The sequence below is a fragment of the Camelus dromedarius genome, chromosome X (genome assembly GCF_036321535.1).
Source record: "Camelus dromedarius isolate mCamDro1 chromosome X, mCamDro1.pat, whole genome shotgun sequence".
Taxonomy (NCBI): Eukaryota; Metazoa; Chordata; class Mammalia; order Artiodactyla; family Camelidae; genus Camelus; species Camelus dromedarius.
In genome coordinates, this window is record NC_087472.1 from 59,698,576 (window position 1) to 59,714,134 (window position 15,559).

The 15,559-nt window shown below is 50.8% G+C and overlaps 1 protein-coding gene and 1 pseudogene across 1 annotated transcript; both read left to right on the plus strand.

The window, feature by feature from the left end:
- The first annotated feature begins 886 nt into the window (after positions 1 to 886).
- On the plus strand, positions 887 to 1,229 carry LOC135320140 (large ribosomal subunit protein P2-like; annotated as a pseudogene).
- Positions 1,230 to 8,789: 7,560 nt separating this feature from the next.
- On the plus strand, positions 8,790 to 12,528 carry LOC105106684 (uncharacterized protein CXorf49 homolog). Its single transcript, XM_031446409.2, has 6 exons — positions 8,790 to 10,142; positions 10,758 to 10,914; positions 11,436 to 11,512; positions 11,774 to 11,819; positions 12,211 to 12,252; positions 12,357 to 12,528. Exons 1-5 carry the CDS (start codon positions 8,919 to 8,921, stop codon positions 12,249 to 12,251), a joined length of 1,545 nt encoding a protein of 514 aa, XP_031302269.1. The 5' UTR covers positions 8,790 to 8,918; the 3' UTR covers position 12,252; positions 12,357 to 12,528.
- The last annotated feature ends 3,031 nt before the right edge of the window (positions 12,529 to 15,559 follow it).

Sequence of the window (15,559 nt, forward strand, 5' to 3'; positions counted from 1 at the left end):
CATACCTGCAGGGATGTATAGAATATCACAACAGCCTGGAGATACCCCAAGTACCCAATCACAGAGAAACAGCCACCGAAAATTCCCTGTTCAGAGACCGTACTGCCATGGGAAGGCATGTGTGTGGTGTGACAGCAGCTCTAAGTGTGGAGTAAAAGGCTCGGGGTGGCTTTGTATGCTACGTTTCCCGCGTACAGGTTCCCCATGGTGGACCTGTGAAGCTGAGTTCCGTGGGGGCGGGGCACGAAGGACAGCCCGCGGTGCTCAGCACGGCCCGTGACATCAAGTTCCATCACTCCAACACTCAGGAAGCTCTCCAGACGTGCTTTTTGCTGAGACTCTAGAATCCCTTTGCCTCTTTGGGCATCCACCCAGCCTTGACTCCCTTGTGCTCACCACACGCTGGCCCCGCACTGGGGGCTCTCCCTTCCGTGGGCCTCAAAGTGCGCTCTGTGTAGGGGACACTGTATCAGCTCCAAAGGAAGCAGTCGGTAGAAATGACAAATGCACTCGTGTGCACTCTGGGGTTCTGGGCCTGGCCCCCGAGATGGTCCCCAGGCCCTCTACCCATCCCACGTTTCCCTGCACATCCCCACCCAGCTGGCCAGGAAGCGCACCCACGCTGGCGTGACGGGTCCCCTCTGGCCTGGTTCTGTAGCTTTCTCTGCCCGTGACCCATGCACAGGATGATGATCACCAGCACACGGAGGCCACAGGCAAGTCAAGGGACCGCCCTGAGCCAGTGACCACTTGGGGCCATCCTGAGATTCTGGTCTTGACCTGACCTTTGCCCTTTTTCAAACTGTGTTATTTGGGGCTGCTGCCAAGTGAGTGGGGTGGCCAGGCCAGGGCACCAACCTGTTGCAGCCAGAAGCACCATGGAGGGATGTGCTACATCTCCTCTTACCTGCTGGCCACTCTCGGGAGCAATGCCTCCCCCAGCACCAAGGACATCAAGAAGATCCTGGACAGCGTGGGCATCGAGGCGGGTGACAACCAGCTCAACAAGGTTATCAGTGAGTTGAACGGACAGAACATTGAGGATGTCATTGTCCAGGGTGTCAGAAAGCTGGCCAGCATGCCTGCTGGCAGGGCTGTGGCCGTCTCTGCTGCCCTAGGATCTGCAGCTCCTGCTGTGGTTCTGCCCCACCCACAGCAGAGAAGAAAGAGAAGAATGAGGAGTAGGGGGAGTCCATGTGGATGACACAGGGTTTGGACTGTTTGACTAGAGTCCCACCCCCTGCAAATAAAACCCCTTTCATGTAAAAAAAAAAAAAATTGTGTTATTTGGGTTTTTGTTTTTCAGTTGAAGAAGCTTGTTACATATTTCGGATATTAGCCCTTTATCAGATGTATGATTTGCAAATATTTTCTCTCATTCCATAGGTTGCTTTCTAACCTGGTTGACTGTCTCCTTTGCAAAGCAGAAACTTTTTAGATTAATGTACATAGTCCCATTTGCTTATTTTTGCATTTGCTTTTGGTGTCATATTCAAGGAATCCTAGCCAAGACCAATGTATGAATGTTTTCCCCCAGGTTTTTTAAACTTTATTTAGTTTACAATACCATATTTTAAAAACTGAAGTATAGTTGATGTACAATATTATATGTTACAGGTATACAATATAGCGATTCACAATTTTTAAAGGTTAGGGTATAGTTATTATAAAATATTGGCTATATTCCCCATGTTGTACAATACATCCTTGTAGCTTATTTTATGCCTGATAGTTTGTACTCTTAATCCTCCACCTTCATCTTGTCCCTCCCCCTTCCTTCTCCCCATTGGTAACCACCAGTTCCTTGTCTACATCTGTGATTCTGGTTTTTTTTTTTTTTTTTTTTTTTTTGTTATATTCACCAGTTTGTTGTGTTTTTTTTTTTTTTAGATTCCACATGTAAGTAATATCTTACAGTATTTGTCTTTCTCCGTCTGACTCATTTCACTTAGCATAATGCCCTCCAAGTCCATCCATGCTGTACACCAGAAACTAATAAAACATTTTAAATCAACTGTACTTCTATTAAAAAGCAAGCAAGCAAACAAACAACCCACTAAAATATGGGCAGAAGAACTGAACAGACATTTTTCCAAAAGAGGAAATGCAGATGGCCAACAGGCACATGAAAAGCTGCTCAACATCACCGGCATCAGGGAAATGCAAATCAAAACCACAATGAGACACCATCTTACACCTGTCAGAATGGCCATCACCAAATTACAAATGTTGGCAAGGAGGTGGAGAAAAGGGAACCCCTGTATACTGTTGGTGGAAATGTAAATTGGTGTAGCCACCATGGAAAACAATATGGAGGTTTCTCAAAGTCCCCAAAACAGAATGACCACATGGCCCAGCAATTCCATTCCTGGGCATATACTTGAGAAAAGAAAAAACATTAATTCAAAAAGATACATACACCCCGCTATTAACAGCAGCACTATTTACAATCGCCAAGACATGGAAGCATTCTAAGTGCACATCAATAGATGAATGGATAAAGAAGATACAGCATATATATGCAATGGAATACAACTCACTCACACAAAAGGGTATTTTGTCATTTGCAGCCCTTCATTCACTGTTTTTTTCCTTTCACTTCAAAAGTCAGAATTTCATAGCTGGCATAAACATTCCCATAGCATCAAAAACAACAAAATACCTAGAAATAAACCTAACCAAGGAGGTTATCTATACTCTGAAAACTGTAAAACACAGATGAAGGAAATTGAAGATGATACAAAGAAATGGAAAGTTATCTTGCGCTCTTGGATTGGAAGAATCAACATTATCAAACTGGCCATACTACCCAAAGCAATCTACAGAACCAAAGCAACCCCTGTCAAAATACTCAAGACACTCTTCACAGAACTAGAACAAACAATTCCAAAATTTATATGGAACCATAAAAGACCCTGAATTGCCAAAGCAATCTTTTGTAGGTCTTTTTTTCCTCTTTCTTCTTTTTGTTCTCTTTTCTTGTGGTTTGATGACTAGAGAAGTTCCTTTAACATTTGCTGTAAAGCTGGTTTGGTGGTGCTGAATTCTTGTAGCTTTTGTTTATCTGCTTTTGATTTCTTTATCAAATCTGAACAAGAGCCTTGCTGGATAAGTATTCTTGGTTGTTTTTTCCTTTCATTACTGTAAATATATCAAGCCATTCCCTTCTGGCCTGTAGAATTTCTCCTGAAAAATCAGCTGATAACCTTATGGAGTTCCCTTGTATGTTATTTGTTGCTTTTCTCTTGCTGATTTTAACATTTTCTCCTTATTCTTAATTTTTGTCAATTTGATTACTACATGCCTTGGTGTGTTCCTCTTTGGGTTGATCCTGTGTGGAACTCTGTGTGCTTCCTGGACTTGGGTGACTGTTTCCTTTCCCAAGATGGGGAAGTTTTCAGTTATTATCTCTCCAAAAATTTTCTCAGGTCCTTTCTCTCTCTCTTCTCTTTCTGGGACCCTTATAATGTGAATATTAGTGTGCTTCATGTTGTCCCAGAGTTCTCTTAAACTATCCTCATTTCTTTTCATTCTTTTTTCTTCTCTTCTGCAGTGGTGATATCCACTAATTTGTCTTCTATCTGACTGATCCGTTCTTCTGCCTCATTTAATCTATTCTTGCTTCCTTCTAGTGTGATATTCATTTCAGTAATTTTATTCTTCAACTTTGGGTGTTCTTTATATTTTCCAACTCTTTGCTAAAAACTTCACTCTGTGCGTCTATACTCCTCTTGAGTTCTCTGGACATCTTGGCCATCGTTATTTTAAACTCTTTCTCAGATAAATTGCCTATCTGCTCATCACTTATTTCTTCTTCTGGGATTTTATCTTGTGCCTTGGCCTAGGAGATATTCCATTGCGGCTTCATATTGTCTATCTTTCTGTTTGTATTTTTATGTAGGTTAGTTATGTTTCTGGACCTTGGAGAGGTGGCCCCCGGTGGAGACATTCTATGCATCCCAGCAGTGCACTCCTCTCTTGTCACCCAAGGGCCTGGGTCCAGCCAATCCCAGTGTAGAGTCTGGCCTGTGTCTGTGGATTCCTTCCTCAGGCTTGGGATTGTTGTTTTCTTATTTCTGGTATCTGCCCCTGGTGGATGAGGCTGGACTAGAGGCTTAAGCAGGTTTCCTGGCTGGTGGAGTCGTTGCCTGCTCACTGCTGGGTGAAGCTTGGCCCTGGTCCTCTGGTGGGTAGGGCCCTGGCTAGGAGCCTGTCCAGGAGCCTGTCCAGGGGCAGTTTAGGGTTCAAGTCTGCTGATGGGTGGGGCTGAGTTCCTACCTAGTATGTTGTTTGGCCTGAGGTTTCCCAGCCCTTTAGCCTACAGGCTGTTGGGTGGGGGCTAGGTCTTCAAGTTAATGATCCAGTCAAGATGTCAGCCTCTAGGAAAGCGCATGTAGATGAACACTCCCGGAATGTCTGCCACCAGCTTTTATGTCCCCTGGGTGAGCTGTAGCCATCCCCTACCTCCCCAGGAGACCTTCCAAAACTAGCAGGCAGGTCTGGCCCAGGTTCCTATTAAATCACTGCCTCTGCCCTTGGAACTGGAGCACGTGAGATTCTTGATACGCTTCCCAAAAGAATGAAGTCTCTGTCCCGTGGGGCTTCCGGAGTTAAGGCCCACTGGCCTTCAAAACCACATATCCTGGGGTCTCCTCCAACCACTGCTGGAACCTTGGCCTGGGGAGCCTAATGTGGGGCTCAGAACTCTCACTCCTGTGTGAGGGCCTCTGTGACTTAATTATTCTTCACCTTGTGGGTTGCCCACCAGGGGTAATGGGGCCTGATTATACTGCGAGCAAGCCACTCCTCCCATCCTGCTGTGGTTCCCTCTTTATGTTTCAAGTTGCAGAAGATCTTTTTTGCTAGGTTCCAGTCTTTTTTTGATGGTTGTTTAGCAGTCAGTTGTGGTTTTGTTCTCCCCTAGGTTTTCTTCTAAGTGTTTCATAGTTCCAGATCTCATGTTTAAGCCTTTAAATCATTTTAATTTGATTTTAGTGTATGGTATAAGATAAGGGTCCAATTTCATTATTTTGCATTTGGATATACAGCTTTCCATTTACCATTTTTGAAGAGACTATACTTTCTCCATTGTGTATTCTTGCCACTACTGTCAAACATCACTTGACTATTTTTTACATAGGTATAGTTTTGGCTTCTCATCTTGTTCTATTGCTATTTATGTAAGTCCTTCTATCAGTATCATACTATTTTGATTACTGTCACTTTACAATGTGTTTCAAAGTCAGGAAGTATAAAGCCTACAGCTTTGTTAATCTATCTGAAAATTGTTTTAGCTATTTGAAGACCATTGCAGCCATGAGTTTTTCCAGTCGGTTTCAGTGTAGTTGGTTTCTTGCTCCCTTGGGGTGCAGAAGCCTCTTAACTGATTTCTGGGTTTCTCACAAAGGGAATTGGTCCATATATCGTTCTTGAGTCCATGTCTCCATTGGGGGAAGGAGGGTCTGGGCCTTCCTACTCCTCCATCTTGCTAATGTCACCTTCTGATTCGAAAACTACAAAGAGGATCATATAGTACATGAATTATACCTCAAAAAGTGTTTACCAAAAAGAGAACATGAAAACATAAGCCACAGACTGGGAGACAACATTTGCAAAACACACTTACAATAAACGACTTGTATCCAAAAGAGATAAAGAGCATTCCATATTCAGTAATAAGAAATCAAACAACTCCATATATAACGAGCAAAAACACTGAAAAGAAAATAATGGGTGGTCATGAAGCTATTGAGAAGATGTTTGACCTCATTAGCATTAGAGAAATACAAATTAAAGTCACAATGAAATACTATGACATACCTATAAGCATGGCTAAAATAAAAAATACAGACAATACTAAGTGGTAGAGAGAATGAGGAACAACTGGAACTCTCCTGCAATGCTAGTGAGAATACAAAATGGTATACTCTGGGCAACAGTTTGTACCTTTCATATAAAGTTAAAATACTCTTAACATTTGATCCAGCAAGCTAACTCCTAGACATTTACCCAAGAGAAATGAAAACTTACATTCCCCCAAAACCTGTATGCAAAAGTTCATAGCAGCTTCTCAGCTGCTCAGGTGACTGTACACTGGGGCTGGATGAATAGACACACACATCTCTAGGACTACTGGCCACAGGATCTGTGCTGACATCGATTCCAGAGACCAAAAGTGTCACAATGGGGCCCTGTTAGAGGGGGACTTATGAGGCCCTGGCAATCAAAGGAGCTGGGGAGAGAGACCAGTTCCCAGTGAACTGACTGGGTCCTTGGACCAAGACAGTGGTCATTCCTCCAAGCCCCAAGTTGATCATTGTAAATGATACACTTAGCAGTTGGAGCACTGACCTCCAACTGGGTCATCGGTCTGTGGGGTAAGAGCTATTACAGTGGGGAAGGCCAAGAGGAACCCCTTAACACTGACACCTCACCCCAGGCCGAGACAGTAAGTGAAAACCAATATGGGATCCTGAGGAGCAAGGGTGGTGGGGGGCAGTTAGCAGAGATTAGTGACACCACGGGAGACCTATGGGGTGCAAGGGAAGAGGAGTAGGAGAGATGCCCGGATGAAGAGAGTGTAGATGGTGGGAAGAAGTTCTAGGATTCTCTCTATGAGGGTGGAAGGAAGGGGTGGAAGGAGGGAGGGAATGGAAATGGTGAGAGGGATGCCACTGGATCTACTGGTAACATTTGCTATAATGGTGATAGGTGCAGGGTATTTCGCTATATCCTTCCTTATCCATTTTAGCATGTCTTTAAATGTCCCTGGGAGAAGTGGGAGACATCAGCAACCACACACAGGCAGGGATGATGGGGGGCACGCATGAGGAGGAGGATTGCAGATTGACAGTGCACCCAATCTCCCCTGCTCTGTATCCTTCCCCAGCACAGTCAGAGCCCAGGTGCAGACCCAGAGAAATCAGTCCTTTGAGTTCTGCAGGCAAGAGTGGTTCAGACACCCCAGGCCTCTCCAGGAGGTCTGCCAGAGCAGGATGTAGGAGGGAGAGGTGACTGAAGACAGAGGAGTATGAATGGGAAAGAGAGGAAGGAAGGGATGGAAGGGATGGAGGGCTGTTGGAGTAGGGGGTGGGTGCAAACAAGGGAAATTCTAACACTCCAAGGCCTTCTAGAAACCAAAGATATCAGTACTGCTCCTCTCAGGGAATCTGGGAAACAGCAGTTACAGGAAAGTTTGACAGACACCTGGTGATCCACATCCACTGCCACCACCACCAACAGCTATTTGTTGTGCTCTTTCTAGACCTTGAAAATATACCTATACATACACCTATATGAATTCTCAAATATTAGCTAAGATTGACTTGTGTGTGTATAATCTATCAAACTCCATCACTCTGCAATTTGCAGTATGCAGTCAGGAGGATGTTTTTGAAATCTGTGAACACGGCCTGATGCATTCTCCTTTGCACTGCCACAGTTTAGTCTACTGGATGCATGTGCCACGGTGCATTCATCCATTTAGGGTGTTCCTAGATTTTCCCGTCACCGACATCCTTATGCATATGCCCTGGTACACTTCAAGAACGGCGGTGTCTCCTTAATGTACCTGGCAGCGAATTGCCAGGACATAGAGGGAAAAGGTGTTGTTGCTTTCTTTTTTGTTTTTCCTTTTTTTCAGTTTTAAGATTTTTTTGCTTAAAGCAAGGAATTCGGAGCCAGACTGCCTGGTTTCCAACCTGACACTGACCCCGACAAACTGAATGACTTTGGGCCAGTGGCTGAACCTCTCAGCACCTTTCCCTCACCTGTAAGTGAGCAATAATAGTGGGTACTTCAGTGCAAGGACTGTCGTAAAGATGCATAACTATTCATGTACAGCGCTTAGAAGAGTGCCAGACGCACAGTCTGTGCTTCTCACGGACTCAAATGATCCACTCCAAGACTCTTCTGTGTCGCCCCGCCCTCTCCCAGTAACAGCATCGAACTGTGGGCACGAGAAAGCACCAGCTTTCTCCTACCCTGTCCCATTCTCGGAGTGCTTAAACTCTTTGAAGGTTGCAAATGTGGTGTGTGAAAACCGATTCATGCTTTTAGTTCACATTTCCCAGGTAGGAGATGGCAAGCTTCTTTCGAGGTGTGCACAGAACCTTGCGATTCCTTCTCCTCTGAATTGCCTCGGAGTGTGGGAGGGGCTGAGGGAGCTGGGCAACCCCCAGCCTGTCCACCAAAACTGCCTGCCAATAACATCTGCTGAGCGCACAGGCCGATTTCATGGTCTATCTAATAGAGGAGCCAGAAAGAGACCTTACAACCCGTAAATACGAACCCTTGGCTCTCCGACCCTTTAGGAAAATAGTATGTGGACCCCTGATCACTGTGCCCATTCTCCTCTTGGGTGTAAGGCTTGGGCTAGATGGGAGGCTGCTAAGGGCTTTCTGCCCTCACTAGGCACCCAGAGACTCCATCCTGTGGCTTCTCCTCACCACCCCCGAGAGAAGCCCCCTCGCCTCCAATCCCTTTTGTACAGGGGACACAGTGGCTCGGAGCTGTGACTCTAATCGGAAAGGGGAGCCAGGATAGGAAGAGGTGCGACAAGAGGCCTGACAGCCGCATTCTAAACATCACCAGCTCTGCTGCCAACTCGCCAACTGCCCGACCACCTTGGGACTTGGCGGCGAACCAGAGGCCCTGACCCCATTGGTTGGGCCTCGAGGGGCGGGCCAACAAGGCGCGCGCTGGTTGGCGGAGGCCGGACCAATAAGGAGGCCCCAGCGCGGTCGTTAACCTCGCAGCGACAGCCGCGCGTCGTGTGAGGTGATCTCGTGTGGCGCCAGTGGTGCCTGACGCCGCCTCAGAAGGCCACCTGCCTCAGCCTCCGTGACCACGGTTGTGAGCGCGACCGGGACCCGGGCGATCAGTTGACGCCCCTGAAGCGAGGCCGCCCCGGTCGCGACATGAGCTCCCCGGATAAGGTGTCTGTTTCGGAAGCGGGTTTCGGCCCAGAGGGCGGCGAGCGGGACGGCGTCCGCCAGGCCGGCCGCAGAGCCCAGGGGCGACCCGCCCCCGGCCCCAACCCCAGGGCGCCGCGGATCGGCCAGGGCGAGGGCAGGGGCGGCTTCGCGGCCCCCAAGGGCTTCGAGTCCGAGCGGGTGGTGCTGGAAGCAGGAGGGCCGGTGCTCTGGGGCCGCGAAGGCCGACCCGGCTCCTCAGCGGACGACAAGGGGGACGCCCGGGACCTGGCCGACGAGTCTGCGGCCGCCATCCTGCAGCAGCTGACCGACCGGGACGTGCTGGGCGTCCGCAGATACCCGTCCCGGGTGAGCTCAGCCGCCAGAGAGTCCCGCCTGTGGGCCGGGCCCAAGGCGGCTCCCGGCGGTCGAGGCGCGGCCGCCCAGAGCTGTGGAGAAGCGCAGCCGGCTGTGGCCGGCCCTCTCCCGCCTGATGGGGCTGAGGGGGGCCGGACCTGGGGGACGCCTAAGAGAGGCACGAAGAGCAGGATGAAGGCGGCTGCCGATCGGCCGCAGTCCGTCATGAAAGGCCTGGTGGGGCTGCCTTCAGACACCGAGTCGTCAGATGAGTTCAGTGAGCTCCAGCCGATTAGAGTGAGCATTTGCCTCAAAGAAGGAGGCCAGGTCAAGCCCCGCAGCTCTAAGGATCCGGGGGACACAGCCAGACACTCGGCTTTCCAAGTCAGGGAGAATTTCCTGCCCTCCGCTCCCCAGGGACTCACCTCGGTTGTGGAAAGGCAGGACGCTGGGGAGCTGGAAATGTCTTCCCCTAAGAAAATGCAAAGCGTGCTCAGGGGGAAGGTGGGAAGCAGGCCCTATCTCGGAGGTGCTGCTGCTGGGAGCAGCCTGCCCCAGGCCACTCTTAGCAGGAGGGGGGTCCCGGAGAAGAAATCCCCCCAGGGGATCTCCAACCTGGCCCTGGGGAGAATCTTCCCTCCCTGGGGGCAGCGAGTCTCGGCAGCTCCCCTGGAACCGGCCACCTTCCCCCCAATCTCTGGTATTCCGCTGCTTGGGAGGTCCAAGAGGTATTCCTCGGTCCCTTCGGGAACCAAACAGTCCAAGCACAGCGGCACTGGCAAGAAATCCGTGGCCAGGAGGGCAAGGGTGTCCGAACCTGCGGTGGCAGGAGAAGACAAGGACCCAAATAGAGACCCAGTCGCAAAGGGCCAAGTGAGTAGGCCATGCTCCTCCTCTCTCCCCCTTCCCCCTCCCACCGCCCCCCACCGCAAAGTTCTTTACCTGTGCTCCTTCTGTCCATCCCTCAGGGGTGGTCATTGGGCTCCCCTGGGTCACTGGGTCATTAGGATGCCAGATCGGGGTTGTTCTACTAGGGACAAACACTAAGGTTTCCCTTGGGGTGTGGGGGTCACTGTTCCCCCCCACATGGCTGGTATCCGGCCTCCTCTCCCAGACAGAGGCTGGGATGGAAGGGTGAACTGGTAGCTGAAATTGGATCAGGGGACCCCTTAGAAGTTTGGGGAACAAAACTTCAGTGATTAGAGTCATCAGCTTCCTGATTCCTATTTCCTAGCTGTTCCTTGCAGGGGGCCTGAGCTTTCTTAGTACCCCACTGTTGTCCCTGGCTCAACTCTGTCTGCTGGCCTGGGGCTGACTGAGGGAGAAAGTGCTGATGAGACCAGCCTGTCACATTCCACTCCAGTCCCCTGCCTTACCCCAGCCTCGAAACAGGTTCTCTCTCACCCACACACAAACATAGATACACATGCAACCAAGTAAACACACACACACATCCTGAATCCAAATTGGTAAGAAATTTTGTTTCAGCTTCCAACACACAGGCGAGGGCGATCTTTTTCGTGCGGACATCGTGGGGCATCCAGCAGTGGTAACCTCAATACCAGAGCCTCCCAGGATTCAGGACGCTTAGAGCCCCTGGCCCGGAACCAGGGAGACGACATGCCCAGAGGGCCTGCACCCCCAGGTGAGTCTCCTGGGTTTGATAGGAGGGGTGAGGGGACGAGGAGAGAAACCTCTTGCTGTCTCTGCTGGGGGCTCAGCCTTGCTCCCAGGCAACTTCTCCCCCAGGAGATGGGGTGAGGTCAATGGTTGTCTTGGGCCACATCATCCTCTGTGTGGGGTTTCTGGGGCAGGGGTGATGGTGGCAGTGCCCCAAACTGCAACTGTGGACATAGACTTGCGGAGGAACAGCCTACGCTGTTAAGTCCTGTTCACCCACTTTGTTCCCCCAGCTGCTGGATGTGGCTGCAGCTTCTGAGGGGGTCGAACCCAGAGCCACAGTCTCTGGGGACCACAGTTGGGGAATGGCTGCCCCTGGGGAAGAGAGGAGGCAGGCTTAGACAGAAGGTTGGAGCCGCTGGGGGGAGCAGGACTGGCTTGTTACCAGTAGGGGGTGGTGCTGCCTCACCTCCGGTTAGACCCTGCTAGGCCCTGTCCACCTCACTGGGAGCCTGAGAAGCTGGATTGTGTGTCCTTTCCCTGTAGGTGACCAGGAACCACTCGACCAGCCCCCAAGACCAGAAAGGCAGCAGCAGGCACCAGGAGCGCAGGGCTGTCCTCGGGTAATGCTTCCTCTGGTTCTTGGAAACAGGCCCAAACTACATGGGAGGATCTGTGTTTAGGTTAAACTGACTTCTGTGCGGCCTGCTTCCCTGCCCCCAACCCACAGCCTACGAAGGGAGCCCACGTCCTTTCCCCTGGGGAGCCTGAGCCAGTCTAGCCGCGGGGCTTTGGGATGTAGAGTCGGGAGGAGAGGGGAAGGTGAAGGAGAGAGGAGGCCAGAATATACTAATCATTTCTCTTTCCGGTGTCTCCTGACCTAGTGTCCCGTGCTGCAGAGAGAAATAGACAGCCTCAAGGAGCAACTCGGTATGAGGAACCAGGGGCAGAGAGCGGTGTGTTAGTGCAGAACCCGGGTGGGCGCTTGGGGTGGGGTGGGCTGCAGGTGCAGGCAGCCCCTCAGGGACGAGCATGCCTGCGGGGAGGAGACCTAGCAGGCCTGGCCCTGGAGCCTGCTGCATGTTCTGAATGGTCCTGACATGGCCCAGAGCCTGAGAGCTGCTTGCACACTTTGGTTCCCTTTAGGAAACATTTCCACATTTAGTTCAGGTGGTGGTGGAGTGAATCAGGCCCAAGGCTCTTTGCATCTGGGCAGGAGGGGGTTTCAGGTTGCAGGGCTGGGCGGTTCGCCATGGGGACAGGGCTTGGGCTTCTATATCCCTATGTCTGGAGTGCCAGCTTATGCCTCTCCCCGTTTCAGCGGCCATGGAGAACCTGGCTTACAAGTTCCAGATCCTGTGAAGTGAGTGTTACACACACCATACCCCTCGCCACAGTCCTGGCTGTTGAGCAGGGCCGAGGGCTGGCCCTGGCTTGAGGCTCTTCCCTGACTGTGCTGTCTCACAGGTTGAGCCCAGCATCTTCATGCAAGAGGAGCCGCTGATACCTCTGGGGCCCGGGAGCTGTGGCCAAGCTCGTTCCCTCCTGCTCTACCTCAGCCAGGGCCTCCTCCTCTCTCTTGTTTGCTCCCGCCCCACCCGTTTCACAGCAGTTTCCAATTAAAGTACCTCTCACGGTCTGTGGTCTGTCCTCTCTCTGGGGAGGCAGGGGAGTGGGCAGGAGCGGGGCAGGAGCTGTTCGGTGTCAGAGCCTTTTCCAGAACAGTCCCTCTGGCATCCTGTGGTGGGCCTTCTCCCTGTGGGGAGTCCGGGGAGCCTCTGCTCCCATCCCTGCAGTCAGGCCTGCAGAGTGCCTGGCTCTGGGTTTGGTGTGGGCTCTGCCTGTCCGCACTGGCATGTCCTCCCCTTCCCCTGGAGGCCGTCTTCCAGTTCCCTCCAAACCCCTCCTCCTTTGGGGTCCGGCGGTTCCCATTCATCGCTGCCGTTCCCCCTCCCCATCACCAGGAACCCATGACCCCTTCCAGAGCTCCCATGCCCCTTTCCCTCAGTGGGATCACCATCCTGCTTCCCCCCTCCATCCACCCTGCTTTGCTGTCAGAGCACCCTCGATCCCTCCCCTGGCTTGCCGTCGGTGGCCTTCCTGCACGTGCACTTCAGCAGGTGTTAAACAGGCACAGTTGAGCTCATCTTCCCTCTCCTGAGACCCAATCCTGCCTGTGAGGTCCCTACCTCCCCCTGGTGCCACCATGCACAAGGACATCTCACCCAGGAACCTGCGAGTCGTCCTCCTGTCCTCCTTAGCTCTCACTACTGATCCTGGGTTACCAGTCTTGTCATGTCTGTCTCCGCGGGTTCAGTAGAGGGATGGAGGCAGAAGTCACGGCCCGGTGGATTTCAGAGCAAGAGGGAAGGTACAGGGAACACGGGAGAAAAGCACAGGGTCGTCTCCGGCTGGAGTTAGGGGAAAGGCGTCTGTTTGGTGCCAACCTGGGGGAGACTGCCCGCCAGCAGCTAGACGTGGATGGTCCAGCCCTTGGAGCTTTCACATCCTCCCTGCCCGGCCAGCTGACCGCCCTCCTCCAGCCTGGTTGCCTCCTTACCCTTGGGTGGAAAGTGACCATTCAATTCTATGTCAAGTGGGGTTGGTAGGTCTCAGTGTTCTTTCCTGGTCCCAGTCAAGGAGTGTTGACCAGCCCCATGACAAAGATTTTCATGGAAATGATGTTTCCGTGTCCCAACTCAATCTCCCAGACTATCTTTTTAGGGCACAGATGATTGAGTCTAAACTGCATGTTAGATTTCCCCCTCACTGGAGGTTGGGAATCACTTCCTTCCCTCAGCCAAGACCCAGTGCTGTGCCAGCCTGAGACTCAGAGGCGCATATTTGTATTGAGTGAGGTATAGCCAGGTTCTGCTGGTCACCCTTCCTGAGAAATCAGGGGTTTAATAAACAAAAGCGGGGGTATGATTGTAGATAGAGCATTAAAGTTGTCTGTGTCTGTGTTTGTGAATAAATTTCATCAGGGACAATCTCCCTTGAGGGAGAAAGATGTGACTCAGGGAGGAAAGGGAGTACAGACTGTGGTCAAGAATCTCTAAAGCATTGAATGAGCAAAAGCAAGTTTCACATCTCCTTTATTCCAGGAGTGTTGTTAAATTCCCAAAACGTAGGAGAGGGATGTTTCACAAGGCATGAAAGCCTACAACGAGGTGTCAGGACGCTCAAAATGTTGGAGTGGCTGGAGGAGGCTCTGGGTCCTACTGTGTGATTCGAAAACATCTGACAACCACTGTGCGTCTGGATGGATTGAGAATGGGAAGGATGGCTCCTCAGAGTAGCTGGGACTCTGCTCATCTTAGAAGCAGGGGGACCCACGTAGGAGACGCCGAACATGAGGAACCCGGGAAACAGGCAGGATGGGCACAGTGAGGATGGGAAGTAAGAGGTGACTGCACCTGGACAATGGGGTGCCCCTGGTTCCACCCTCCCCCATATTCTCACCCTGGCTCCCTTCCCACCCACGTGGCATGAGCTCAGGTAGACAGACTATCACATGTGGGATGGGACAGTCACAGGCTTGAGGGCTGGCAAAGAACGTTCGGGGGACTTAATCCTTCCACTTCCAACCCCTCCCAGGAGAAGGTCGTCTTGATTGCTGAGGTTACAGCTTTGACCCTGAACCTGACCCACTGGCTAGTTCTTGGCGGGGTGACCTAGTGCGCTGCTGTCTGAGTGACTAAGTTTGGCAGAGACTTTCCAGCTGGGGTTTCTACCCACTGAGACATGAGGGCAAGTTGTGACTAGGGGGAAGTCCAGCATCAGCACCAGCCCTGCCCAGGGGATGGGGCACAGGGTGATGTCCGCCAGGGTGACGAAGTGTAAAAACTCATTGAAGAGGACTTGAGAGGACTTGGACACAACCCTTGGTGATATGTTTTTTGAGCCTCCTTTCCCTTCTCTGAGCACACAATCTCTCTGTTCCACATTTAGATCAGCAATAATGTTGCTGGAAACTTGTACATCACAGGTGGTGGCTCAGCTCCACGCTTTCCAATTCCAGAGGGAAATAAATGGCAGGTCCTGAGGCACAGGTTAAAGAAATACATCTGGGCCCCAGGATGGAGGTGGAGGTCAGAACCCCACCCTCATTCAGTGCACCCCCTTTGCCTTTCCCCTCAAGCCCCTTCTCCAGCCCAGGAAGCAGTAGCAGCTGGCCTAGAGGGTTCTAGGCTCCATTCTGCCTGGTTCTGCTCCCTGCCCAACCCCTGGGCATATGCCCCCTCACACCCCAACCCCTACTCTGTCAAGTTGAAAACATTTATGCCTTGGATGTTTTCAGAATTCAGTAGGGAAACCTGGAGGTATTTTGTGAAACGTGTTTTGACAACTGGTTTGTTTCTTTATGTTTATGAAACAATTCAGGTTGGCTATTCTTTCTTGAATCAGCTTTGTCGAGTTTTTTTTTTTTTTCTTCTAGGAACTAGTCACCTTTTCCTGAGTTTTCAAACTGATTGGAATAAAGTGGTCCATAATATCCTCTTATTCCCCTAATTTTATTTTTGGAAATATCTCACCTGCCGATAGTAACTGCAAGAAAATTGCATGGAACACCTTTCATCTGGACTCACCTGTTATTAACATTTTGTCACATTTGCCATATTCTCCCTCCCTCTCTCTCTTTCTCTGTTTTGTTCAGTCCTTAGACTGAC

Coding starts and splice junctions, on each gene's coding strand:
- LOC105106684 (XM_031446409.2), top strand. CDS start 8,919: ATGAGCTCCCCGGATAAGGTGTCTGTTTCGGAAGCGGGTTTCGGCCCA. Junction 10,143..10,757: donor ACCCAGTCGCAAAGGGCCAA/GTGAGTAGGCCA, acceptor ATTTTGTTTCAG/CTTCCAACACACAGGCGAGG. Junction 11,820..12,210: donor CAGCCTCAAGGAGCAACTCG/GTATGAGGAACC, acceptor TCCCCGTTTCAG/CGGCCATGGAGAACCTGGCT.